The sequence below is a fragment of the Struthio camelus genome, chromosome 1, assembly GCF_040807025.1.
Source record: "Struthio camelus isolate bStrCam1 chromosome 1, bStrCam1.hap1, whole genome shotgun sequence".
In the NCBI taxonomy this organism is placed as follows: Eukaryota; Metazoa; Chordata; class Aves; order Struthioniformes; family Struthionidae; genus Struthio; species Struthio camelus.
Window position 1 is genome coordinate 23053401 of NC_090942.1, and position 27305 is coordinate 23080705.

The 27305-nt window shown below is 39.9% G+C and overlaps 1 protein-coding gene across 9 annotated transcripts in view; it reads right to left on the reverse strand.

The window, feature by feature from the left end:
* PLXNB2 (plexin B2) overlaps positions 1 to 27305 on the reverse strand; it is a 258439-nt gene that overhangs the window by 59142 nt on the left and 171992 nt on the right. For all 9 annotated transcript variants that reach the window (XM_068931608.1, XM_068931623.1, XM_068931644.1 and 6 more), the window contains 9 exons: positions 17738 to 18848; positions 16199 to 16381; positions 15193 to 15315; positions 10998 to 11098; positions 8706 to 8832; positions 6750 to 6900; positions 4436 to 4550; positions 3616 to 3718; positions 3040 to 3141 (listed from right to left, as the gene is read on the reverse strand). In XM_068931608.1, the coding sequence (XP_068787709.1) occupies positions 3040 to 3141; positions 3616 to 3718; positions 4436 to 4550; positions 6750 to 6900; positions 8706 to 8832; positions 10998 to 11098; positions 15193 to 15315; positions 16199 to 16381; positions 17738 to 18848 (2116 nt within the window). The remainder of the gene's footprint in view (positions 1 to 3039; positions 3142 to 3615; positions 3719 to 4435; positions 4551 to 6749; positions 6901 to 8705; positions 8833 to 10997; positions 11099 to 15192; positions 15316 to 16198; positions 16382 to 17737; positions 18849 to 27305) is intronic.

Here is a 27305-nt window from a genome sequence, read left to right on the forward strand (position 1 = left end):
CCAAATGGGAAATTACTTTTAACTGAAATATTTGAAGGGCTAATAAGGTTATCTTGATGCTGGTACATCTGTTTCTTCTATTGTGCCAATCTTCCAAGGACTCAGCCGGAGAATATCTCTCCGGAGTTGCATGCGATACAACTGATGAGTATTAAACTTTCCTTTGGTGCCTCTCTCAACTGCTTGTTCTGGACGCGGCTATTGCCAAGAGAATGATGATAGCTTGGATTCACTTTTATTTCCTATTGAAATATTTTCAGAGAGGAGGGGCAGAAAAACAGTCAACAACTACTCTTCTTTTAGTCTACCTCCTCTTCAGCAAAGGCCTCCACAAGGAGATCTATTCATTGCAGGGCAAGTGTTCACAGGTTAAGAGGAGCTTATTCTTCCATCCTCAGTTCTGCAATGGCAGTTTTAGAAGCCATCCACTTCTGATACTCACTGTGAAAAGCCTAAACCTTCACTGCTAATCTCCATCTACAGACAGAGATGCTCACATGCGTTATGTTGGCTAGCACACTTATCCACGATTAGACAGGCTGTGCATTGTCCTTTTAAGCAAGATATGGATTAAATGAAGGTAATGGAGCTAGTATTCTAAAGTGACAACAGAACATTTATTTTTGCTGATCAACTTTTATCTAACCAAAAATGTCAGCAAGAAAAGCAACAGGAAAATGGATATATACCCATGTTCTAATCAACAGAACCTTTAACAAGACTACCTCCAAATACGCTACTATGTCCAGCATATCCTACAGCAAAATCATTCCACATGAGAAGCCTCGTGCGATGTTGGGCCAAGCCTCATGCTAGGTGTTGGCTATGGGCCCAGCCCTGTAAAAAAATCCATCCTGATACTTCTCCTGAGCCACCCTGCCCACCAGGAGAAGTTTAAGCGTACGTTATGCCCTTACGCAAATGAACTTTTAGTAATCAAAGTTATTGCTTCAGCTAGCATCACCTCATAGGCAGGAATGCCTGTAGGATTACCACTATTTCATGCCTTTTTTGTCTATTTTCACCTGAACTTAGAAGTCTATGCATAACAGCTGTTAGCAACTGTGTGTGTCCTTCAAGTCCTGGCAGTGAAAGTGTTACTATTTTGGTTTAAAAGCGAACCTCTGTACCAGGATATATGGGGCTACTCCCATGACAGAGATGTTCCCACATGGCTCATCTAAGAACAATTATTCTAACATCATTTGACATTCACTTCTCTACGGTGTCTTTCCAGCCTAGGGCCTATACGTTTATTTTACTTCTTACACAGACTTGAATTCCATGTAAGCCTTCCTAGGTCCCAGTTAAATAAATGCACACAAGGTCTGGTCTTTAGGCAAACTTTTTAATACCGCTGCCCCCACAATAAAGCATTCAGATCCACAGTACGTGTCTAGCTTTCTTAAATGTAATTGACACCTCATAGGAAAAAAGGGGCAGAGACATTTGCTTTTCCTTTTGTCTACTGCTACAGGGAGATAAAAGCACTTATTCACAGAATGATAAACTACACATACAAGACCAGTTTTGGGGGTTCTTTCTGCTATTTCTTTTCCATGGAGAAAGAAGGTCCTCTAGAAGGCAAATTCAGCGCGTCTAGATTATGCATCTGCGCTGAATTTGTTCTTGAGAGGGAATGAGCTCTTCCACTTACAATCAAGGGAGCAGGGAAAGATTTTCCTCTCGTGCATAAGATCAGTGTGTCAGCTCTTTACAACGCTAAACAAAAGAAACTTGCACGAATGCTCCTGAATTCTTCCTTTGGGCTTAGATGCTGCAGCTGCATTTGCTAAGGATTGTGTGTGCCATATCTCGTGCAGAACACGGGTCGGATCAGACTAGTTTTTCACCCAGCCAGTCATCCTGTCAGTGACCAGCCCCAGACACTTCAGAGAACAGATAAAACTCACCAAACACCTCTCATTGTTTACGTATATTTTAAAATCTTCAGGCAAAAACGCTGATTTTTGAACATATGTTTGCTTAGTACACAGCATGGTCTTTACGTTATTTCGGTGTTTACAAGTGGCTTATTAACCTTCCTCTGAACACGTTTTTTCTTATATTGTTTTTACACTACAGACTTGCTTACCCTTTTCCATCCCTCAGCAGGCATAGCAGAGGTGAGAGAAGGATTTTTGAAGTTATACAGCACTTCAATTTGGCAAAGGGAGAAAAACGCTCAAAAAACAAAAGCCTTCTTTCCCTTGATAAATAGTGGGTAGTCTAAGCAATCAATGAATTCTCCAGTGTATCTATCACCAATTCATATTTACACAACGACGCCACAGAAACAAACAACAGAAACTAACAACAGTACCTGAACCATCACCTAAACAAAAGAAGTGATTTTTAAGCTTCACTTTTATTGAGCTACCAATAACATTTATGCATCAGCTATGTTATAAAACAACAATTAAAAGCTTGCAGTTAACTTCTGGCTTCCTGAAAGCTTTGTAATTGACTTTCTGGAAGCAAATACAGAGCAAAAGAAACCTTTGCCACAGCTTAGCGAATACCAGGTCTTCTGGTTTGACGGTCAAAGAAAAAAAGACTGAACAAAAAATCATTTTACCCCAAATAAAAACATTTAATTTCTGAGTGCATATTTTTTATTTGAAAAGTGCAAACTGAAGTAAGCATATGGAGTGATGTTACTTTAGAAGCAAAAAATGCAAGGATTTAATCGTAAAAAGATAGGAAGCATTCAGACTTCCTAAATTTCCTATCTTTTCATTAGTTGAAAAAAAATAATTGCCAAGGTGCTTCATTAGGTCCAACCGACCTTCTTTAGAGAACCGTCTAATAGTTCCAATATTCTGTCCAGCTCCAATTCTGTCCTTGTGACTGGCTTTTCATTTAGAGACCATACCACAGTAACCAATGTTATATCAAACTTAAACGTGCAGCTCTTTTCTATCTCTAAAAATAATTAAGAGTGAGATCACCAAGGAACACAGATGCTAATTCTTAAAGAATGGGGGTGGCTGGGGTTCAAGTGGAATTCAAATTACAGCTTCAAATTAATCTGCTTACCTGATAATAAGCTAGATGTCTTCCCTCAAAATACACCCTTGTTTGGTACTCCATAGGTATTATTGGAGGGCTAGGGTTTAGAAACTGTGGGCATTCTTCTTCCTGGGGAGAAAAACATTTTATATTTTATTTAAAATAAAAAATCTTTCCACAACAAGCTTCATTGGCCTTTGGACAATTAAATTATTGTTCTAAAGAACTTCATGCTTAAAATACAGTGACAGATTTGATTACACCCTTTCAAATTAGACATGCTAAAAATGACTACAGCATATGTCAAAGCTGTGGGTGATTTTCTTTCCTAGCCTTGAAATCTTGTTCCTCCCATTGAAGCAAAATAGTAAAATGAACAAAAATATCCTTTCAGAAGTTATTCAGTTTCACTGCTCCTCCTCAATCACACCCTTAAATTCCCACCTCCTCACTGTCACTAAAAAAAAAAAAATCTTACACTTCTGGAGTTAACTTCAGAATCACTTTTAAATCCCTAATTTAACCAACGGGTCTGAGAGAAAAAATAAAGAAAATATTGAAGTGTTCTAATAAAAACCTAATAATTTTATTTTTAAACATTACCATATTTTGTTTAATCACATCCTGTTTTGAAGAGGACTCTTCACAGGTATGTCTCTTCCAGTCCCACTGGCAATTCCATCTATTGCTCGCACAGGAATAGCATCTACAAATACAACATGATAGTCATGACAAACTATCAGGCTTTTTCCCCCGTTGACAAAAAAAGTAAATTAAATTCCATCTTTATTCACAGAGAGTAGATCAACCTGCTACAGTATCTTACTATATTAAGCTGAGAACTTCATAGTGAGCACAGTTCAAGAACCCCCAAAAGCTTTTTTTCCCTCCTTACATATAAGCAAGGCTCAGAAGACCACCGCATCTCTCAATGTTTGGGAATGATTTTTATCAACCTGCACATGTCAGGCTGAAAAATGGGTTGTTTGAGTTGGCTGTGCCTGCCCTGGGGCAGCAGCATCTCACAGAGGACCACAGAAGACGATGGCAGCAGAGTCAGCTTTGACCATCCTAGTTGAATCCACCATAACCCAAAGCTCCACATCTGATATTCATGGGTAGGTAAGTGGAGGGCCGCAGAGCTCACCTGCGGATACGTCAGCAGCTACAAAAACGGGAACCCAGTGAACAGGCCCGTAATTATATATGCCATGAATATTCACATTCCAAGTGTTTTATGTTACCAGCTCACCTGTGCCCATCAACCATTTTTAAGTCCATTAAAACATAAGAAAAAGAATTTGGATACGAGAAAAGTCTGGGTGTGCCAAAGGCTTAATTACAAAACGATTCAATAACTCAGCTGTGAGCTACCTGACACCCAGTTACACGGTCTAAACACTTAAGAAGCTGAAATACTTACGGCTGATTTTCAAAAAGATTCATTGCTTCTTCACAGTCATAAAAAGGATAAGTATGTGATGCAAAAAATATCTTTTCCTCGTCAAAGGTTAACTGTAATGGAACTGAAACATGATCTATCACAAAAGAAAAAAAATCATCTAAGTGGTTGTTGAATTCTTTAGCTCTTCAGTAGAAAGATTTAAAGATAATGCTTTTATTATTGTACAGGACATAAGCAAATATTTAACTATACCGTTGACACTCTGGATCTCATGACTTGTTATATTTTAGATCTACGAGCTCTGCATTTGTCTTTTTGACCTTTACAAATTTTTCAGTGAATGATGTTTGGAAGAAAAGCATAGATGTGATAAATGAAAAAAGCAAAATTACAGAATAGCTTTGGTCTATGGAAGTGTTTCTTCGTGGTATTAACATCATGCTAGAATTTTTTAAAGAGTCTAAAAGAATAAGGAAAACTGAATAAGGAGGTAATTGAACACAGATGAAAACTGGCATGAGAACAGTCATTTTAAATAAAATATTTTCTTAAATATGAATATGTCTTCATGCAAAATTACGTGTTTCATTTGTGGATTATAATTGTCATCGTCATGTGAATCAAAACAAGCGATCCTTGTGGTTACTGCTCAGTAATGCCTGCAATGCTAAGTTACCACAGGCACTTGCAATCTTCAGTTTGCTGTACATGATTTCTTCACAAATGTACTGCTCGTCTGGATCATCGCTGAGCTAAGAGCGGAAAATTTATCTTTAGAAATTGGTGTTTTTCTCAGCAAAGCTCTCTGAAATACCTTTTGCAGAAATCATTAAGCCCTGGTGACAAGCTATTTCACAAGCTATTGGGCAACTTCAAACTCTGCTTTCCTTGAACAGGTTCTTGAAAGAGCATGAGCAGCTTGGCTGGAAGTCGCCTTTGCTGGTGCTGGGTCCCAATGAAGATTTCAGACTGCTAGAAATGCCAGAGGATTTCCTAAAAATGGTATTTCAATAAAGCATCCTTCCTCTCAGGAATATCCCGTTCCCTTTCGAAATGACCACAGCTGCAGCAAGCTGGCCCTGTCCAACCTCCGCAGGGTTTATTCACAGCAAGTGGAAGTCTCTGGATTTGTGGTCACACACCGTCAGGAACGACTGCTTGCCTTAATAACCACCTCTCTTCTGCTGAAGGGTCTGCCCAGCTTCTGAACATCCTCCTACTATTTTCTGAACGTCCTTTCAGAAGGATCTTTCTGTGCCAACCTGAGGGATGTATTATTTCTAGATGACTGGGTTACTCTAATGCCATCCTGACAGGCTTCTAGTCTCCTAGACTAGTCCAGGATGACTAGTCACGTTTGTCAACCTGGTCTCTTCATGTCTCACTTTACAAAGTATTTGGGTAGCATGAGTTGGCCCTCAATAAGGGAGTGCTGTTTTAACACCATAATCTGATACCTTCACACACCTCAGCTATTTTAAAACTTAAGGGTAAGATTTTAACTTTGTTGTTCTCTGGGCAAATAAAACTGGATTTTGGCCTGTTTCAGCCCTAAGAGAATGGAAATTTATCTTAAAAGTGTTTCAAAGTACTCTTCTGACAGTTCATGGCAGTTCTGATGATACATATTAAAAGACTCTCTTCAGGGGTACCTCTAAGAGCTGAAAGAGCGCTTGATGCTTTTTTAACCTGATACATAATAACCAGTGTTGTGTTACTGGTTTTATTGCATGTGCCTACCTATCAAAATCTACGAACCTGAAGCGTTAATCCAGCGCTAGCTAGGAAGTAGCACAAGAATTATGGCTGGCGACAAACCTCAAAGCATATAATCAGTGGTTCAGAACAGCGATACAGTCTTTAATTATATGATCACATATTTTTCCACTGGACTTACTAGTGCATAAGCCGGGAGGAACACAGTAAAAGAGGGAAAGGCGTTACACTATGAGAAGAAGATAGCCATGGCTCAGAAAACAGGCCGGATCTGAATAATCTTTTTTTTTTTGTTCATCTGGGACAGAGAACAGCACCTCTCTGGCCCCATGTTCATGCCACTGCCAAATTCCTGTTCAGCTTCCCGGTAGAAACGCTGGAAATGCTAAAGCTTGTAAATATAGTAATTTAAAAAGTTGGAGCTTGAGTAAACTTTTTTTTTTTTAAATTAAAATTTGATTAGACTAAAATCAAAGATCAAAAATAGACTATTTGTGGGAAAAGGACTGGAAAAGGAAAAAACTTGTAAGCAGCTCTTATATTAAAAAGGTACTGTAACAGAAGCAGCAGGCTATGTTCTTTCCTTTTATTACATATGAAAGTAATATTTCTTTACCTTGACCTTCAGGTGTTAGAGGAATCTGATCGGGAGGATCACAGATAACAACTCCTTCTTTTAATTGAGCATAATGGGTAGTTTTACCAAATGTGCACTCAATTCGGTCACTGTCTGTTAAAGCTGGCAATGGATTTACAGTTAGTTCCACCTGGAAACAAAATTTTAAAAGGGTAAAGTATTTAAAAGAAACTAACCAAAGCCCAGTAAGATTTATGGCCACAGAAGTTTCAGCTGCTCTTTCTCTTGCCAAAGGTGATATTTGGGCTAGTGCCACAGAAGACGGTTCTCCTTTTCAATTTTTGTTTGTTCCTATCTGCTAATCTTTTCTTTTTAACGTTCTGTCACTTTTTCCAGGCTAGGTGGCTGTTGAATTGGGCTGGTACAAAAACCTCTTGTTCGCTCAATGCATCCATCAAATCAGGATAAAAATGCCTGTACACACCCATCCTTAGTCTTTTGCCTTTTGTTCTTGTCCTCAGCATGCAGTTCAGCAACAGTAAACAGAGTGGCTAGCACTTAAATCCTGGTGGCCTTCATTAAAATTATATTAATCTTGGGGTTTATTAGTGGACAATAAAAACAAGGCTAGACGGACTAGAAAAGCTGGAGTTTGAAAAGGCCGAAGAGAAAAGCAATTCCTCAAGACTGCATATACATGCAGAAGAAAACTGGGATCTACCATTACTACTGAAGTGGCATAGAAAATAATTTCTGAAAAAGAAATTTTCTGATATTTTCCTTCAGGACGTTCAGTGTGCCTGTGAGAAACTAAAAGCAAAATAATATGGCAAAACGTAGAAAGGAAAGAGGAAAAAATGTAAGTGAAATATTGGATGCTGTCCTTGATTCAATTCTTCAAGCATGTTAATTAGAGAGTTTTAACTTTTTCCATTTTGTATTGTCTTATTTCACCATACTTGGTTACCAGTAGAAATTATAATTGCCCGTTTCCAACTGAAACTGGTGCATTATGTTGTGAGCTGCAAGACTATTGGCGAATAAAGGAATCATGAGGAAAAGTGACATTAGTTATATTGTAGGTAAGTCATTTGAAGTTGAGTTATGTTTCATGTTTCTTTTTCTTTTTTTCTACTTGCCCGAGATCCTGATACAAGACATCAGAGACTTGTCTGTACAGAGATGCTCAAGAAAGCTGATCTGAACTAAGAAGAGGTGTGGATTTGAAGTGGATTCATTACATTCCACCAATGTTTGTATTCAGCGTGGAAATGGCCTTAACATAATGCTGTTTACATCATTTAGGAATGGAATTAAACTAATTTGAATTAAAGGCTCTTTATTTCTGATTAAGAGGGATTAAAATTCACTTAATAACTTTACTCAAAATTAATCGGATTTTACTTGCCGAGCATCCCCAGGAAGTCCTTAGCCTGCACTGGCATGCTCCTTTTGGAATCAGCGTAGGCAATGACACCCTGATCACGCTTTGAATGCTCAGCCCTGCTGTCATAGAGTAGCTTCACATGCTGAATTTAACATGTATCCAAACTTCCCTGGGTAAGGAAACCCACTGTTCATTTTAAAGGTATGGCTTCACTGCTTACTTCAGTTTATGCTCAAGGGAGCTGAGAGAGGATGTAAGGGCATGATGAAACCTCCCCTATTAATTATCTTTTATGGGTAATATAATATTGTATAACACTTTCACAATATTCAGATACACATAAGCAGTTTGTCATCCATACTAACATATCATTTTCGTTTACAGAGAAGGTCAAAAAGGGCATTTCTTAGAAGAAAACATGAACTGCAACCTGCAAAAACAGCAGGTGAGGAAGAGCATTGTGAGAAACATCAAAGACTGAAAAACACAAAACATAAAATTCTATTTTAAAGTCACCACTGAGCATAACGAAGTATAGATGTCCATTTTCCCGGTAGTCAGATCAATACACTTTAAGAACATACAGGGAAAGCAGCTTCTTGCCATACCTTAGCAGGGGTTCTGCGACTCATATTTCGAGGGTTGGCACTAATGATGGTCATGCACGTGCCGCTTGGACTCCACAGCCAATGGTTCTCCTTGTCAGCTGTTTTACAGTCTGACCTCTTTGTGCACCTGATAAAAGCGAACAAAAAGCAATGCTGTAGTTGGGCTCTGCTTTCTCTAAATTATGCAATATTTCCAGCGTTAGAGACTGAAATCGCAACATAAGATCACAGGGAATTTGCTTTAATATTGACCACTCGTGTGCTATTACAGAGTTTTTAATACTCATGGAGTAAGTATTGATGTAGCTTTGAGATATCAAAAAGTAAATGGGAAACATATACATCACCTGGGATTAGACAACCCAAATCGACAGACAGGCAATAATATTTAACATAGCATCAGAAAAAGAACAGAGCCTTTGCCAGATCATCTGAAACTAGGCTGATTAATCTTCACTTTGGTATATAATAAACTCCTCAATGAGTGGGCACTGTCTGTTGTTTCTGTAGGTCACGTGGCCGACATCTATGTGTCGGCAGTAATAAACACCCGACCCACGAGAGGAAAAAGCGGTAGAGCAGTACTGCTGGGGGTACACAGGCTTGTGGATGGTTCCTGCGAAACTGCAGCGCTAGTGAAATAGCACTGTAGTAGTGCAAGGTTTCATTAACTACGGCCACTGCTAAAAATTTCTATCTGCCAGGGCACCCTTAGGGTTCCTTAACCATTACAGGAAGGCAACAGCGGCTGTGCAACCTCACTAAAAACACTGGGAAATTTTCCCAGTTCGCGTACAGGAAGGACAGAGGGAAGAGATGCTGGAGGACAGAGAATGCACATGGGGCTACAAAGGCTCATCTGCTTTGGGGGGAGCAGTCTCATGCATACTCTTTTCATTATGTGCAGCGCTTAGGAGAAAACTCAGTAGTATTTCTGGCTGCTATTACAAAAGACTATTAAGAAGTCAGGGGCTTTAAAACAGTCAAACTGCTGCACAACCTACCCTTAAGGATATTATTTATGTGCAGAGTCCACATCCATATAACATAACCCGAAACAAACAAAAAAGTACTGCACGTGATCATGAGAGAGAATTTGGTGTGGTTGAGGAAAATGTTAGAAATGAATGACTTTTTTTTTTCTTTTGGAAAAAAATACCAGAAAATGCAAAAATTCATATTTGCCTGTTCTCAGAGATTATTAATACTTCAAGATATTGAGGTCAGTGGTTATATCACAAACCTGAAGGGAAAACTGGGGGAAATTGCCTTTTGTGTGATATACGACACAGCCTTCAACTCCCAGTAGCCCAAGAGGAGTTCGAGTTGTATATTCCAAATCCCCAGTTTCACACACAAGCTAACTGAAGCCCAAGCTTAAGAGTTACAGTATATTACGTAAACCTATATGCAATGCATAACTTACTCTGTGATGCTCAGTATTAGGCTTCACATTGGCTGTTAGGTAACTTAATGCGATAGCTCACATTTTTAGACAGGAAGCTAGAAGCCTGAAATTCATCTGCATACTATAATTAAATAGCCCCTTTGTTCCAACAGCAAGTACTTAGAATCATGAATTCCCAACTGCTCATGCCAAGGGGTTAATTAACTTACTAGTCAAAAAGAGAGCTGTAAGACTGCTTTTCCCTCTCCCCACTCCCATCAATGCCCAGTGTAAAGAAGAGACATTCCAGAATTGTTCAGTACTGTCCTAGTTTACATATGTTTGAATATTAATTCAGTTAACCTCTACAGATAAGTCAGCCGAGCGACGGTTTCTGCTCTCCTACAATTAGGTGAGAGTTCAGCGTAGCTACACTTCTTGATAGATCACATTTATATAAAACCAGTATTTGATCTATATCCTTTACTGCAGACATTAACCATCCTTTCTTTTCTGCTCTCTTCTACGCTTTCCTGCTGTACTTAAAATATATGCTCTATTTTCTGAATTTTAAAGAGGGAGTACTCTTAATTTCTGGGCAAACATTTGACTGTATGGTTCAGAGAGTCATAAAACATGCAGTTATAAGATTTATACTGATTTTTCAGTACCAGCAGAAATATATGTGTTTTCCCAAACTAATCAAATTTGCAGAAGGCAACAGGGACTTATTTGCGTGCATAGAAGACTGATATCAATGTTTGCTTGCTAAAATTAAATCTCTATCAGGAGCATAAGGCTAAGTACAAAAAGCTGGATTTGCTACGTAAAACAGTAACTCAACGTATGCATCAAATTTCAGACGATGCCATTGCCTACACATGAAAAATACCCACAAAACTCACCTGCCCTCTCTGACACACCAGCCACAGTAAGGGTCCTTTGCTTGAGCACACTTTTCACAGTCTGAGTATTTGTGACAGTCCTGCACAGGAAGTCGATATACCTAGAGAACCAAAAAGTAAGAAAAATTGTAATATGCCTGAGGAAGATACAAGGAGACTGAAAAGTCAGTGAATGGATTGTACAACACTGTTGCCTGCAACAGCAGAAGACTTGACCCTGTATTACTGTGATCAGAGCTCAGTTTGATTTTAACAAAATCTGTATGAACAAAGTCTGCTTATCTCCCCCACCTTGACTTAACAAAATCCAAATTTATACGCTTCTTTTTCACTGCAAGTATTCTTTAATCTCCCTCAAAGTCACATAGGATGTTCTTCTAATCCAGAATCATGAGAACCTCTTAGAGTTTTTCTGTTCCTCCAGATTATGTTAAGTTACTTCTAGAAATCTGCATTACAGCAGCCACTGCAGAACAGAGACTGCACAAACCGCTCTTCTAATTCAAGAAAGAGCTACTGCAGGATGGATACTTTCAAATGGCTAACTTGGTACTGCCTAGATCATTTCTTAATCAGAATATCCTCTCCTCCCTGCAGTTAGCATTATGACAAAATTGTTTGGAAATGCATCCATACTTGTCATGTCTGGCTAGAAGCATTTCGGGAAGTTGGAAAGAAAGCACAACAGCGCCAGGGTGCTCAGGAGCTCTGCACTTCTCCACTCATAACCCTTGTGCCACGCAATAAATTTAAGAAAGAAAAGGGAAATAATCGTGACAGGAAGCAGCAGGGAAAATGGTGTCATAAGTTCTCATACTCTCCGTAAATATATAGCCTCTGTTTTTGCTTTCCTGTGGTGGTAAGAATAAACAATACTGTTTATCTTTGGTGTACAGAAAAACGAGCCAGCAAACAGTCATCCCTCTTGATTATGCTGGTGGAACTGTGCAAGAGGGAACCAGGGATACTTCCTCCTGGCCCTGCTGATCACTGTTGCCATTTTAAAGAGTGCAAAAAGTTTAGCAGCAGTACCTACGAGACAGAAGCTTCCCTTTTTCTACCTTATTCTCTCATTTAAAGCAACTGGCAATTACCAAGTTACTTCAAAAGTCTGAATTTGGCCGCCTTTCACATTAGGAAAGTTCAATCTGACTCAGTTAAGGAAAAAGTCAGCATTTGATAGTTTTCATGTATTTATTATTACTTAGGCATTCCTTTTCAACACTCTTTTCCTGCTTCTTTTTCCCTCCATAGATTGTTACCTCACTACAGCTGAGTTACTGGAACGCTGTTTCACTAACTGGTACCCCTCGCCTGAGTAAATTAGCACCACTGAACGGCTTTTATGACAAAAGTATTTGTTTCCTAACTCTGGCAGGCAGAAACAAGCCCTAGAGACTGCCGTCTCTACAAGTTTTATGTAAACTTAATGGATTTAAAAAAAATAGCTGTTCAGTTTAGAGTCAGCTTCAAAATGCAAAGAAATCTAATTTTAGAGATTTTCTCATTGACATTCTTAATCAGAGAGATTGGTAAAAACTAAGGCAAACAAACGAACTAGCAGCAAGGCTAAGCGACGGCCCCAGGCTGCTGCTTTATTCCCAGTATGGTAGCTATCATAAGGAATTTGGGATTCTACCCTTTCGGTTTACTTATAATGAAGTAGAATAAGCATGGCAGGGGTGGTGCAGTCTTTTCCAATAGCTGCAAGGGGTTTCTCCTAATCTCCGCATGAGCTCCGGGAGCAGAACGGGGAAGGGGGGCTGACTTGTAAACCACTTTGCTCCCAGCCACCCATGGCTACTGACACGGCAGAAGGAGGCAGGAGGAGAGGGGAGGAGAAGTGAAACGGGAAAGCGAGAGCTTATTTCTCTCTGTGACTCTAGAGAGAGAGACTTATTTGCTCTGGATCTGATTTCCTTTAAAAGGCTGCTTGCAGCTATCACCCCTCGCAACATTACTTTCACTTTGCTCAAGTGCCTACGGAGCCCAGCATTTCATTTCTGCCTGCCGCGGCAGGCTGCATCTGCCAGTTCGTTTAGCATTAAGCACGTACATCAGCACAGCTATCGTGCCCTTTACTTGTTTGCCTTTTCCAAATAACTCCAAACCATTTTAAAACCCAGGGCAGGGTTCTGATATATCTATTCCCACAACTCCCAGCTCTTCGGAAAACAGAAGCGCGCATTCCAACGTTTATTCTTCTGCCTTCGCTTATGTCACTTTATTGCTTCCAGAGACTAAGGCTCTCATTCTCCTTCCATCCATCTCATTCTAAAAGTGGGTGGGATCGTTCACTGTAATTAACTCCTGAAGATGACAGTAATGTCATGCCGTTACAGAGCTCCCAAGCCTAGCTATGCATACTTAAGCTGAACAGATTTTGTAAAAGAAAACTATTATACATATTATTCAGAAATTGCAGTGGCTAGGAGAACTACTTGGGAAAGATTAAACTGAATACTTTATTTTGGTAGAAAATTGCCACTCTCTAAATTTAAACATTTTGCAAAGATGGAATTATTTCTCCAAATTTTCTCTGAAAAATTAGGATGTGGCCTGCCTAAATGCCACCTTTTCAGACAGACTAGAACCAGAAAACTTGTCTTCCTTCAGGGTTGCTCTTCCTCATGCTGCTCAGCAGCTCGTTGGATAGCCTGGCAGGGACTTTGGGGCTTTTAAACGGTGCGCTAATTCGTCAAATGGGGTGCCAGGTGCCCTGTCTTTTGTGGACAATTTTAAGATTTGGCGTGCTGTTCCAAATCTGAATGGAAGCCAGACTAGAAGTATCAGCTGCTCCACAAAATGCAATAACCTCTCTCACACACTGTTGTATTAATAAATGCTTCGTCACTTACTAATCTGGCATGTTTTCCAATGGGGCTTCTAGACTGAAAACCTTCAGCTAGAACATAACATTCCCACACCAGAAATTTATAGGAATCCTTCTATAAAATAGAAACAGAAGACGTTTTCTCCATCCTTTTCGCTCAAATACTCTCCTTTCACAGCCACTATCATTCTCCCTCTTGCTAGCGCTACTGGAGCATTTCCTGCGTCCCATTCAGTGTCACTGTCAGTGGTGAAGACTGGCAGACGTCAGCAGTCTGTCACCCATCCTGTCCGGGAGAGCTGGTGAACCACGTGTTTGAGGCTGGTAGCTCCACTGACCACAAAGAGAAGCGTCAGAAGCAGGTTACAGCCAGAGGTGAGGGAGAAAGCTGGCATCCCTCTCATTTCCTGCTTGTTTTTTTCTCTTTCCTTCTTCCTTCGTGAACCTCCATTTTGCCTCATCTGCCAGCACAGAGAAGGGAAAGCTAAAAAAGGCTGTTTGTTCCTTTTGTGGCAAAGTCTGATCTTTCCTGCTGCACTGATTCAGCTCTAGGCAGGAGCTCATAACTCATACAAAGGTGCTTCCAGAAGTTGCAGTTCTTTCTGTTGCTTCTTAGCTTTTTACAGCAAGACTCATGAAAACTCTTAAGATGCTTTACGCGTGTGTAAATGCTATGACGCCAACCACCAACATCCCAAATCCTCGAGTGTTACAGTGCTCCTTTAAAGGACCAGTGCCAGCGACAGCATCCCCTGGCACCATTGAGGTGAGGCTGCAGAAAAAACTCGAGTCCTACGGCTGCCCTGTGATGCACTGTGGACTGACGCAGAGGTGTTCTGGTGCCAAACACAATCTGATCCTCCTCACAGATCCTCTTTGAGAGCTTTTAGGGTGAACTCACTTCCCAAACTCATTAAGGATATAACCTTTTCCCAAGTGATAGCTCACTAGTTTGGAGTTGAGAAAGGTCTTCATTTTTAGGCAGACCTACCTTGAAGTGAGAAGTGCCAACACTAACAGGATCATAAAAGCGCTCTTTGCTTAGCTTTACAGGCATCTGTAGTCCTATTTGCTCATCCCTGAAGGAGTGAGCCTAAAGTAGAGAGAGAGGTGCAGAAGCTGGTAAAAGAAGGCCTTTCACCTTCTTTTTATATCAGCCTGCTACCGCTAGGATCACTTTCATCTCCTGGTAAGCTGCTGTAATCCTTCCCATTGCAAAGGTGCACATGTGAACCATGAGCAGAAGGAGCCACACCAAACAGGACAATTTCCAAGAATAACTGTGAAACATACAGACCTCAGGTACAGTTGCAGAGAAAATTAAACTTGACCTGACCACTGAACAGAAGAGGGATACTCTACCTTGTCTGTGGTCATCACATACAGATTCTCTTGCGTTCTGTCAAGGACCAGGTCTTTCTTTATGGGTTTGTTTAGTTCAATAGTAAGAGAACTGTATTCAGTTGCAGTGGATGACAGGAATACCTGTTTCATGGAAGAAAGAGAGGTGGTTAATGTTGCTCTTTTACTGTTTCCAGTGATTATTAATGAAAATCCTGTGTTTACTCAAGTTCACAAACGTGTATTGGAGAAAACATTTCAGTGATGTGAAGCATTTGATATCAGAACCAGCAGCACAGGATAAAAGTCACGAAATTGCCCACTGCTCGCAATAGTTCAAATTTGTATTGATTTTTTAAAAATACCGATTTATTTTAGTGCTGTCAAATTCAAATTCTCAACTTTAAGCCTTTGCACTATATGGTGTTCAAATTTGATATTCTTTTTTATGGCAATCAATCAATAGCATCAGCTTCAAATTTCAAACTACATACAGATGCATGGCCATCACTTGCCTTCAAGCAAAAGAACATACGTACGTTGTGTTTCAGTCTTGGCATTGTAACGCTACAGACACACATGAACACTTAAGCCCCATACCCAACAGTCAGAATTTACCAAAGCTTCACCTTTAGCTTTATATCCTTGTCCATACTCTATTCACTGAGTGGCCGGATTGATTATAAAATGCAAAATTGTTCTTAAACTAATATGGATTTGAATAGAGATAAGAGTAAAGCAGCTGTTATATTACCTAAGGCTATTTATATAGGGCTTTCAGTAGGTACCTAAACCTTACAGGAAAGTGTCATTCAGGAGATGCTAATTCAATCTGTGTATTGGAGAAGCTGAGGTACATAAGGGAGAAGCTGTTTTTTTCTTTGAAATTAAAAATACCAAACACCAAGAGAATCTATTCCTGAAATGGGATGTTACGTATCACATATACTTTCACAGTAGAAGTATGCTATTACTACAAATTGCAACATTTTAAACACGTTCCAGTTTTTTAAGTCAGAAACGTTACCTTAAGAATTTTACCATCCGAAGTTCCCAGAAATGCCACCGTATGCCCATTTTCCACAGTCACAGTGACAGCCGTGAGATTCATCCCTTCCTTTTGTAATACCGGCTTCTCTATAACACCATTTTTACTTCCCAAAAGGTATGGTAAGTGTTCAGAACCACAGGGGAAATTTTTGCTTGCATTCTATTAAGGAATAGCAATACAGAATGATGTTAAACATTCAGATCACTAATTCCTAGCTAAGAGTGCAGTGCAACCATATTACCACAATATAATACCCCTCAGACATACAAGGAGAGAAATAGATTGTCTGGCTTTTTTCCCCAAGCCAAGAAGCAGCAACCAGAAAGCAGTCTGCTAATTGCAGACTGCCCCAATACCTCCACCTTCCAGGAGAGACGGAGGTAGAAAACGTGCTTTTTCTATTTCATTACAGAAGCACAGCTTACAAAGGAGCCGTTGAAGGCCGTTTTTTATTTTGTTTTCTTTCTTAATGTTCTTCTATCCACAGAAAAGCAACATAATGGCAACTGTGTCATGAACTTCATTGCATTCCCTCCTCAATACGCTTCAATCCTGAACTGCAATGAGTTCCACCAGAGGAAAGTTCAGTCACAGCTTGGCTTTCCTGCTGAAACTTTGGCACTCTTTCTGATCTGATATCCTCATCTTCTTTTTGCAGGGAGCCAGTTTCTCCACTTGTCACATTCAGAATCTGTATATTTGTGCTCACCTCAGATACACAGATACTACACTGAGAAGCACGGTGGTATTTGGAAGCCAAAAAGTGTTCTTTTGGCTTCTTATCTGTGTTAGACACCTAATGTGTGGAGGATTGTGCATTCATGAGATGAAGGATTCTGGGCCAATACCAGTAGAAGGTGTTCCCATGCCCCTCCTCTTCTGCTCTTCACTCCTACCCCTGGGCTATAGCACACCACCTTCTCAAGTTGTGCTGAAACATCTGCTTAAAACACTGATGGCCATCATGCTATGGACACATTTGGGGCCAGAACAGCATACGAACACCACTTGAATGTAAGAAACATGCATATTTCCAGTTATCTGAAAATTCACATCCAAATGAGAAACAGCACTGAACTCTAGTCATCACCTAAATGATTCTTAATACTGTTAAAAACATGAAAAACGTATTGGCTGAGACCAGAACTATATATATATCGTGATCATCTGGAGGCTGACCATGGGCATAACAAATCACTGCATTTGACTTAATAATTTCCAGAGCAGAAGGAACCCTTTAAAAGAAGTACATTTATGAAACCAAGTAAGATGTATCTTTTAGAAGACAACCGTTCTTACTCAAAAGGCTCCAAATTATGACAATCTTGCCACCTCTTCCTTGACCTGCTCTGCAACCCCCAACCACACTCCATTTCCGTAGTAAATCCAGCTACCGAGTTTTTAGTAATGTGATCTCACAACACTTTAGCCCAAAGCTTCAAAGTCACCTAAAATAAGACGCAGTATATTTTACACTAATTCTAACACAGATTCTAAAATTGAGGCTGATATTACCAGTCCCTTTAATCCACATGGGTTTTCTACTGCAAAGAGTTTGTAAAACGTGCTGGTGTTCTGATTAGTGTAGCAATCGTTCCGATTTTTTTCCATCTTTTCATTGATGTGCCTCAAGGAAAACACACACATGGCAGATTTTAGAGAGCCGTTATCTTTGTTTACTTTGCTGAAGAGCGCAAGAAGCACTTTGTCATCTGACAGAGTATCCGCAGTTTGTTGCTGCCGAGCCATGCTCTCAGCCAGCTCTTCTCCTGGCGTAGTGACGAAAGCAGAATGACAGTGATCATAAGCACCATCATCATCTTTGCATCCCAAGTCCATTTCAAAGTAGGAATAATAATGGGCATCATCTTTGCACAAACGTGCAATAAGCGTGCGGTTATTGACGGGCTGTTTCTCTTGTTGGTTAAAAATAAAATAAACGTAATTTTTATGCTCAAAGACTGCCACAAATTGTTGCGTGCTTGAAGAATGATAAGCTGACTTAACAGCTGCCGAGTCTGTATACATTTCAAAAATGTCTTTCCCATCACTTTCGTAGAGCTGCCGAGTGCTAATTATTATCCCATTATCATTTGGCCCATTCCCTTTCCCAACAAACAACACTTGGTCATTGTTCAAGGAAGTGATCAGTCCCACAGTTGATACGTTCTCATCATTGCTTGCTACAAAGGACTTCTCTCCACTACTGTCCACATAATACACAACTGTTGTAATGTTTTTTAGATTTCTGATGGCACAGATTCCCTTAAAAAGACTTCCACACACCACAATCGTTTTATCTGCCTTGTTCAGCAATAGTAGTTTGTTATAATTGTCAGTCATTACTGCCTCTTTGCACTGATTTTCATCTATGGGAGGTGTGCACTTTTTGTTATCCTTTTTTGGACCTGTTTCTACAAATTCGAGTTCATCCATGTTTTCTGTAAGGTGATATAGAGCATTTACTGCTCCCAAATAGATTTTCCCAGTGTCATTATCCACTGTTAGGTGATTCAGTTCTGTGGCACTCTGAAAATATTTCAGTTCTTCATTTTTGGATAAGGTGAAACAAAAACAGCTCAAAATGCTCAGTGTCCAGGTCCATAAAGCCATTTCTGGGTAATACCTAAAAGGGGAAAAAGAAAAGAAAAACATAAAACATATTTAAAATTAAAGTTACATTAAATTCAGCAGCATTAAGGGTTTTTTTTTAAGCGTTTTCAGACACAAATATATTCATCCTTGCACATATGCAAACATCATGAAGATTAGGGAAAGTCTCAAATCGTGTTAATTGTCTAGCAATTTAATACGTTGGGGAAGGATGAAACAAGGTCACATGCCTGACTGATGATTATATAACCAATTAGATGATCAGCCCTGCTACAGAGCACAGTGAGGTCAACAGACAATCTGAAACAGTGCACAGTGGCAAGAAACGGTAGTGCTTCTCCAGTGAGCTTCATATTTTGTGAATTGTTTCCTACTGAGATTTAAAAAAAAAAAAAGTCAGATGATCCCAGTGTTTCACCTGGCTCCCCCTTATTAGAGAGACAGAATTTACACTAAATTCCTCAAGATATTCAGAGTTGGAGGACTTTACAAGTAAAGGAAAAAAATCCTTCCATCGACTACAAGAAAGGCTGGATCTGACTGCTGATGCTGTTAAAGAAGGTGTTAGACTAGTCCTTCTCACCAGTGTAAAGCTGGATGATGGCATAGCCCTTACTGTGCAACATTTCCTTTGACTGCTGGTATGCACCACAGTCTAATACTTCAATTCACTTAATCACTGAAACTTAATTATTTTAAACCTGTCTTGAGAACATCACATAAGAGTTTCATGGGCTTAAGATTCTGTTAACGGAGGGTGACTGAGCACTGGAACACATTGCCCAGAGAGGTTGTGGAGTCTCCTTTGCTGGAGATATTCAAAACCCCCCGGACGCAATCCTATGCAATGTGCTCCTAGAGGTCCCTGCTTGAGCAGGGGGGGTCGGACGAGATGATCTCCAGAGGTCCCTTCCAACCTCAACCGTTCTGTGATTCTGTGAACTGCTTTTTCAAAATTTCTCCTTCCATAGAAGATCACCTGGCTGTTTGCAGTTAAAGAAAGACCTTCTGAAACTTGTAAGAAGGAGCCTAATTTTAACTCCAGGAGTTAAATGAGGAGGCCAGTCTGAACTGGCTTCCTAAACACAGAACATTTTTCAGACCTGCAAGTGCTATGTTAAGAGAGCAGAAAACAGAAGAAAGCAGGCTTGGACATATGGGCACTAGGGGTAAGGCATAAATCACGTTTGAAGGAAATACTGAAAAATAAATATGATCTACAGCATTTTCGTTTTGAAAGTTAGTCGTGTGACTTCATAGTCTGATGAGGAAGGCATCTGTAAAGTTACAAGGAATCTCAAGTCAAATCTGAAAATATCAGAAACTAAGAATAGAAAGGAAAGAATGAAAAAACAGAAGAGGCAAAAGAAACTTTAACAAAGCAATTTAACAAGGGAAGGTCTTGTAGGAGGATGAAAACAGCTTAAAATGCCAAAACAAGGAACTGAAAAAATAAAAGAAAAATAATAAAAAAATCCATGCTCCTCTGCCAGCTATAATTTCTGTCTTCGCAGTAGCAATAAACACTGTTGGGACGTGAAAGGGAATTGTCTGGATCATCATTTGTACCAGACAACAAAACTCAAACGTCAACAACCAGGCTACAACCTGAGCAGGGAGGGAAGAGCTGTTGTGAGAACAAACCATCTGCCAGATCCAAAAACCACAGTGGCATCACCAGCAACCCAGCAAGACAAATCCTTCCTTCCAGCATTCACTGTGTTTGGCTCCTCTGTGCAGGGAATGAGCGTGTAACCGTGAGAAGAACTTTTCTAAAGGAAGAGTGACTCTAACTTCTAAAAATCCCACAACCTACTAAACATAACTCAAAATAATAGTGAAGACAAAATAAAAAGCTATCTTCAATCTTACTTTGCTAAAACTCTTATCATGAATCAAACTGAGTAGTTAACTGTCAAATGAGGTCAAAGAAGAGACGGCACATTATTAAGGGCAAAAACCTAACTTCTAATGATAGGTTGACCTCATATGACAGAGTGACCAGGAAATGTCTAAGAATTATACCCCAGTTCTGATATACACTGACTTCAGCACATACCTTGAAAAAAATGAAGTGTTAAGCAGCCTCACACCCACTCCAAGGAGCTCAGAAGAATTCTTTTATTATTTGTAAGAAACCATTCTTTTCTTACCGCTCCCAAGGACCTCAATTTTCCAAACAAGCTTTGATCCCAGCTTACATCTCAGTGGCTAAATGGCTTATCATAATGCATGTCATCTAGTTTCAAATATAGTCTCTTACAGTTATTTGCAACGAGATGAAAAAACAGCTTGACATACTACTGCAATGTTGTTTCCTAAGAGTTGTATCCTTCTACTGTCTATTGTACAAGGATCAAATGCAGAAAAATTCAGATTCATTTGTTCATGTTTTTCCCACAATATAAAAAACTTGTACCGATGATTGCTATCTCAGATCTCAATCAAAAAAGCCACAAATAGCTCTGCTTATAAACTGTGCCTCAAGTGAAGGGAAAGTAACTTACTGTACCCTAAATTCTGTACTCAGTTCACCCCCCACATCCATTTCTTTCAGTGGATTAAAAAAATCCCCAAAAACTCAAGGATAAAATGCACCTCTTTAGGATGCATTACTGAATTGTAAGACAGATATTAGAAATGGATTGTTTGACAGTATTCATTAATTTGAATATCTTCTGCAACATTTTGTCCATTTGTGGCATCCAGCTTAATGACACAGAAGCTGAACTTCCCATACACATGCCTTTGCCCCACAGGCAGGAAGAACAGTCTTGCTGGTTCATGCCAGAGCCAGTGTTTAAGGAAGATGAACACAATTTGCAGCTCTAAGAGAGTTAATCAAACAAAGCAGTTAATCTCTCTGTATAAAATGGGTAACACTTCCCCCTTGCTATTTGCTTCCTTGTTTACTTCAGATTTAAAATCTCAAGGACAAGGACAGTCCCTTACTAACCATGTACGGACACCACCTAGAAGGTTACTATCCCAATTTCATTTGAGACTACAAAATGAATGGCAGCAACAAAGTTATGAGAGTTTAATCTTCATTAAGAAGATCATTAGGGCCATGACATTCAACTCCTATTAAAAAATACTACAGGAAAATATCTCTTGCAAAACTGGCCAGACAAATCCTGTAAGGCACTAAAAATAAAAGTTTTATTTAAATTATTCAGAACTACATGCATTCTCCATTAATTTTGCTTTTTTACTTTTTTTTCTCCTTGAGCGTTCACTCTCCGCCACCTTGGTCTCATGCCGAACACGGTCAGGTTATCTCAGACTTCCATGCAGGGTAACAGTTCTTCCTTCTCTGCATCTACGGATTTCATTTTTTCCCTTTCATCACAGCAAACAGTAAATAAAAATTAAATGCGCTATGGAAAAGATCCAAAACTAAATCCCCATGCACTTCTAAAAGGCTAGACTTAAGGAAAGGAAAAGCAAACCAAATGAAATGAGACACCCAACAACCACAGCTCATTCTCATCTGATCTGAAGTCAGCTAAGTAGCAGCTGGAAAAATCCTGCTGTGGCTAGTTGCTTGTGGTAGGACCTACACGGCAGCTATCAAGACAGATGCCCTGTTGAGTTAGGCACTGTGGAAACATATCAAGAAACAGCTTCCTGCTGTGAAAAGCTTCTATTTTAAATGAACAAGTCAAAGAAGCATGAGAGAAAAGGAGCAAGAAACCCAGGCTGGAGCTGGAGAGTGGAGCCCAGGACACTCAGCACGGCAAATGTATTTCTGGTCAGTCACACACTGTAACTATACGTGGGCCTGTGTGGTTCACTCAAAGTCGAGCCCTGGTCCTGAGAGCTGATGTACACCCACTGACCACAGCTCGCATCTAGTTTTAAGCACTTGGCACAATCAGGATAAAAGAAGCCCAGTGGAGCAGTTGATTGTTACATTATCATTCTTTTCACTCTCGAAGTCCTGTCTCTATCCTGCTTCTTATCCTGCCCCTTGATATTATTAAAATCATCTTTATCACTCTCCCATCAAGATCAGCTAAATTGCATAATCATTGCCTTTTGAGCAAACTGCTGCATTCTTCCCTTTTCCATCACTCCCCATCCCTTCCTCCCATGCCCAAATACACATTCCTCTTTTTGCAAAATCTGTTCCAACTCTTGTACTCTATACGGGGCTGAAAGGCATTTCTATGAATGTCCTAGAAGGATGGCAGTAATAATAAACATATTCCCAAAGAAGAAGAATTTTATTATAAAAAGGTGCATGTTAATTAAAAAAACAGTGTGGGTAACATATAGCCACTCCCCAGTCACTCTGAGATTTGGCAGGTGACAGCATTATTTGGTGATAAGGACAATGTGACGTTAGCAGCCAAGTCCTTAAAAGAAATGGACTGAAACCAAGCAACTTTTTGCTGCTTACAAGGAACATCAAACTCTACAAGTTACGTGCAGGAAGTGCAGAGCGCCCAGAACACATTCATACAATGGAAACTACTATAAAGTGACACTATTGAAATGACACAGCTATCAACACTCTTTCCTGTTTCAAACCAGATCTATTTGAATTTAAGTACATATATGGTTTTTTCTCGAACAAGACCAATAACCTTGAGTAACACCTAACTCTTCAAAAGATATGCAGAAAATAAAGAGCATCTATAATCCACAAGCACAAAGTCAAATTGACTTCCTGCTCCTCTTGTAAACATACTCAAAAATTCACCAGAGACATTTATATGGACATGTCTGTAGCTTACCTCCTTTACTGCCCAGCCCCTTGCTGCGCCTGTATGCATGAACCTTCAACTTTTCAGCCATCCCCTCTTACACTTAACTTTAGCTTTACCTTACTTGATTTCTTATACTAATTTCAGCTAAAGTAAAAGTAAACTACATTTTGCCTGAAACCTAAATAACTGAGGGCTAAAACAAGTGATATTCCCAAAAATGCTGAACAAGAAAGACTTCCTAGTGTAGAAATAATCATGTCTGTTTATCTTCTGGGGTGTTCTTGCAGAGAAGTCCTTTGCTAAACCGCACTACATTGAATTAAACTCAATTACTTCATCTAGTCTAGACAAAGTTTTCTTACTTGAAATTCTGGGTTTAGAAAAAAACACTTCTGACAACAGATCAGTTTGCAAAACTGGTCTGACATGCTTTTAGAATAAGCAGTGCAGAGAACTGTGGTTCCCACTGCAAACTTTCCCCATATCAGCAGGAAGATCCCCAGATATTGCAACATAAAAAGGTGAAAGTTCAAAGGATCCATCCAAATGGCTTAGAGATTTTTTGAAAAGAGAACAGAATTAAGAGAAAAGAAACTTCTCCTTCATTTTGGGTATCTTTGATTTTAGTTTCAGATAGGTTTTCCACAAGTCAAAAATAATTCCATTTTCATTTTTAAGCTGAAATAATTCAGAACAGAGATTGCAGAACCTGTGTTTGACAGGAGATGAACAGAAGCTTGGCTGGGATTTCAAAGTTGCTAATTTCTTTGAGAAATCCAGGTAAATGGGAGCAGTTCCTCCCTCCCCTGCCCCCAACCACTCTTGTTACTATTCTCCAAAACCCATCAAAGATGCAGTTCACTGGTTCAGAGAAGGAGTCACCTAGTAAGAAACTCCACAGGATTCACATACATTTCCTACGAGTGAGGCAACATCCTGGAAAGGCTTTGGAAGAAGAACAACTTCTTTTGTAGACTATGGCATAGGTCCAAAAATTTCTTTGTAGAAACAACCAGAATAGCGACTGCTGTGAGGGATAACTATCCCTTTAGTCGTGACGGTTTCCTGTTAGATTGTTCCTTCTTTGGCAGGTCACTTTGTGGAAAACAAAAAACCAATATCCATTTCTTCAAAAGATGTGATACCCTTTACTGCTCAAATGTAAAAGGATTCATTTTCCTTTTCTTTCCCTGCTCCTCAAAACATAATTTGCTAAGATATGGGGCACCTTGGTATGGGAAAAATCATCCCATCTGCTCAGATTGCTAGAGAAGTGGCAACAAAAGGGAGGAATACTTATAATACGGATTATATGCCTGCTGTGGAAGACAAAAGTTTGCCAGAGAAGGCAAATCTCAATCGTTTTTCTTAAATTTTAAATGAGCAATCAACAATAATACAAGCTTTATTATTTTTAAAATATGTGTAAAATATGCTGAGAGAGATGATGGATCTTCTTTTATAAAGAGCACTGTAAATTACAGATTTGCAAAGGAATTGATGAATGTTACCCTCTCAGTCCCTGTGCGTTCTGCAGGTGTTTTGCTGTGATCCCTGGATAAAGTAAATGGACGAAATATTGAACGATGAACTGAGGTTACAGGAAATGAGTGTTTCCTATACCCTGGGTTCATCTACCTGGGCAAGCATGAGCTGCACTCAAGCGCTTACAGAAGAGTGAAACCGTCACTTGTGTCTGCAACACCTGAACAGGCCAATGGTAGCTGGGAGACAAGAGAGTATATACCCAACAGTTCACTGGGGAGAGGGGCAAGGAGAGAAAGATTGTTGTAACTCTGAAGAACCTTATTTTTCAGAAGACCTAAGGTATCCGCAGTCACTTTTGCAAAAAGAGCTCATATAACTCCTTTCCTGAGACAGACCATTAACCTGAATGGGCATTGTAGGACATCCTGGTCTGGATAACTTGGGAGCTTAATGGTAAAGTAACAGTTCAGAAAGATGAAGCACTGCGGCATATATGAGGCTGCCCAAAGAGAACTTTAAGGACTTGTTTGGACCTTTACTTCCAAGGTCATCCACATCTCAGCATCAGAAGATGAGCTTGAGAGTCTGTACCACCAGTCATGATACCAGAGATCACCAAACCTGCCACCTTCCTCATGCCTCACAGTCTCCAAGGTGGGGAGGGCAAGTCAAATAGGGAGTTTAATCCAGCTCTCTCATCTCTGGCAACTACCACAAATCGTATTCCTGTATACAAAAAGGTCAGCAGCACAAACAGTCCCTCACTTCAGAAATGCTTCCCTATCCCAACATGAAAAAGATTTCTCAAGGCTTTGCAGCTGAGGCATTAGCTAACAGCTGTGGAGCACAACTTCTTTCCATAGCGGATCCTGAATTCACAAGGATCCCAGGGTCTCCCCACAAAGGACCTTCAGACTTGGTGAAAAATTGGCAGGATTCAATGAAAAGTTTAAATGAGTCAAACCGCTAGCAAATTCAGAGTACACATTAATAATTATGCCAGTAGCTTCAAGCTAAATTAATACACTATTAATAGCCTGAATGAGAAACTTCCATCCAAACACACCTAAACACCAAAAATCTTTAATATTCTGATGCAGATCCACATTCAGAGGAAGAGGAGGACTTGAGGGTAAGTCTCAATTTTTCAAATAGGAGTCATTCAAAAGAGCATTAACAGCAGCTAATAAGACTCAGAAAATGCATGCTTAAATATTTTGCAATCCAATTCAAGAATTTCCAGTAACGTGCTGCCTCTGCAACATCAGCAGGTAAACAAAAAAAGCAGCATTCTGTAGACTTGTATGAACTCTCAGAAGCAGAGCTGTGCTGCACAAAGCTGAACTCTAATGAATTCCCTGGTTTATTACAGCCAGATCAGCCAGCGTCTTGATTTCTAAAATCTTTCCTACCTCGGATTCCTCCACAGTTCAAGACTTTTTTTGGAGCTCGTAGGAATCAAAACAAGAATTCTGTATATGAAAATGCCTTCAAGAGTTCACTGTGCCAAGTGGCTTAAGAATAATCAATAAAAGTAGATACTGTGAAAAGACCTTACTCCATAGCATTAGATATTAGCATTTACTGGGTGTAAAACACTGACGTATGGGTAGCTTAGGCCAAAAAGGGCTCTTCAAACCCAAATCTTTATTATTTTAATTTTTATTATACAGACAACCGTTCATATTATCACCTCAAATAAGACCACTGCATATGCGTAATTCCAGTCCCACCTGTACACTCATCAGCACCCAAGAAAAGAGGAGAACACTACCAAGGCCTATATTCCCTACAGAAACCGGTCTTTTTGGACCATATCTCCTTTTGATTCGACTTCTATATTCATCCCTCTCACCTTTTTTGTTGTTTTCTCAGATACTCAGTAGAAACGACCCTGTTTTTATGAGGCCTAGCTTTCTCGGTTTTACAAAGATGCCATTGACCTGCATGAAAAACGGCTAAGCGATGAGTTTCATGGCAGGCAGCTGCCTCGGCAGGAATCTGAACCAAGAGATTCCTTGGTTTTGGCAACGCCATAGGGTTTCCCAATTAAAAATAAAAAGTTTTTTATTGTATTTTTGTCAAACTTCACTGAGTGCCGAGCCCAGAACTGCCTTACGGACCAGTACTCCGCTGTACCTGGTACTTTTATCTGGTCTGCACACCAGTCTGCCGTCTGTGCAGGACCACAGACCCCTCCACGTCCCAGAGCAACAGCAACGCGGGGGCGTCCCAGCAGCGCGACAGAAACTGGCGCGGTGGCACCC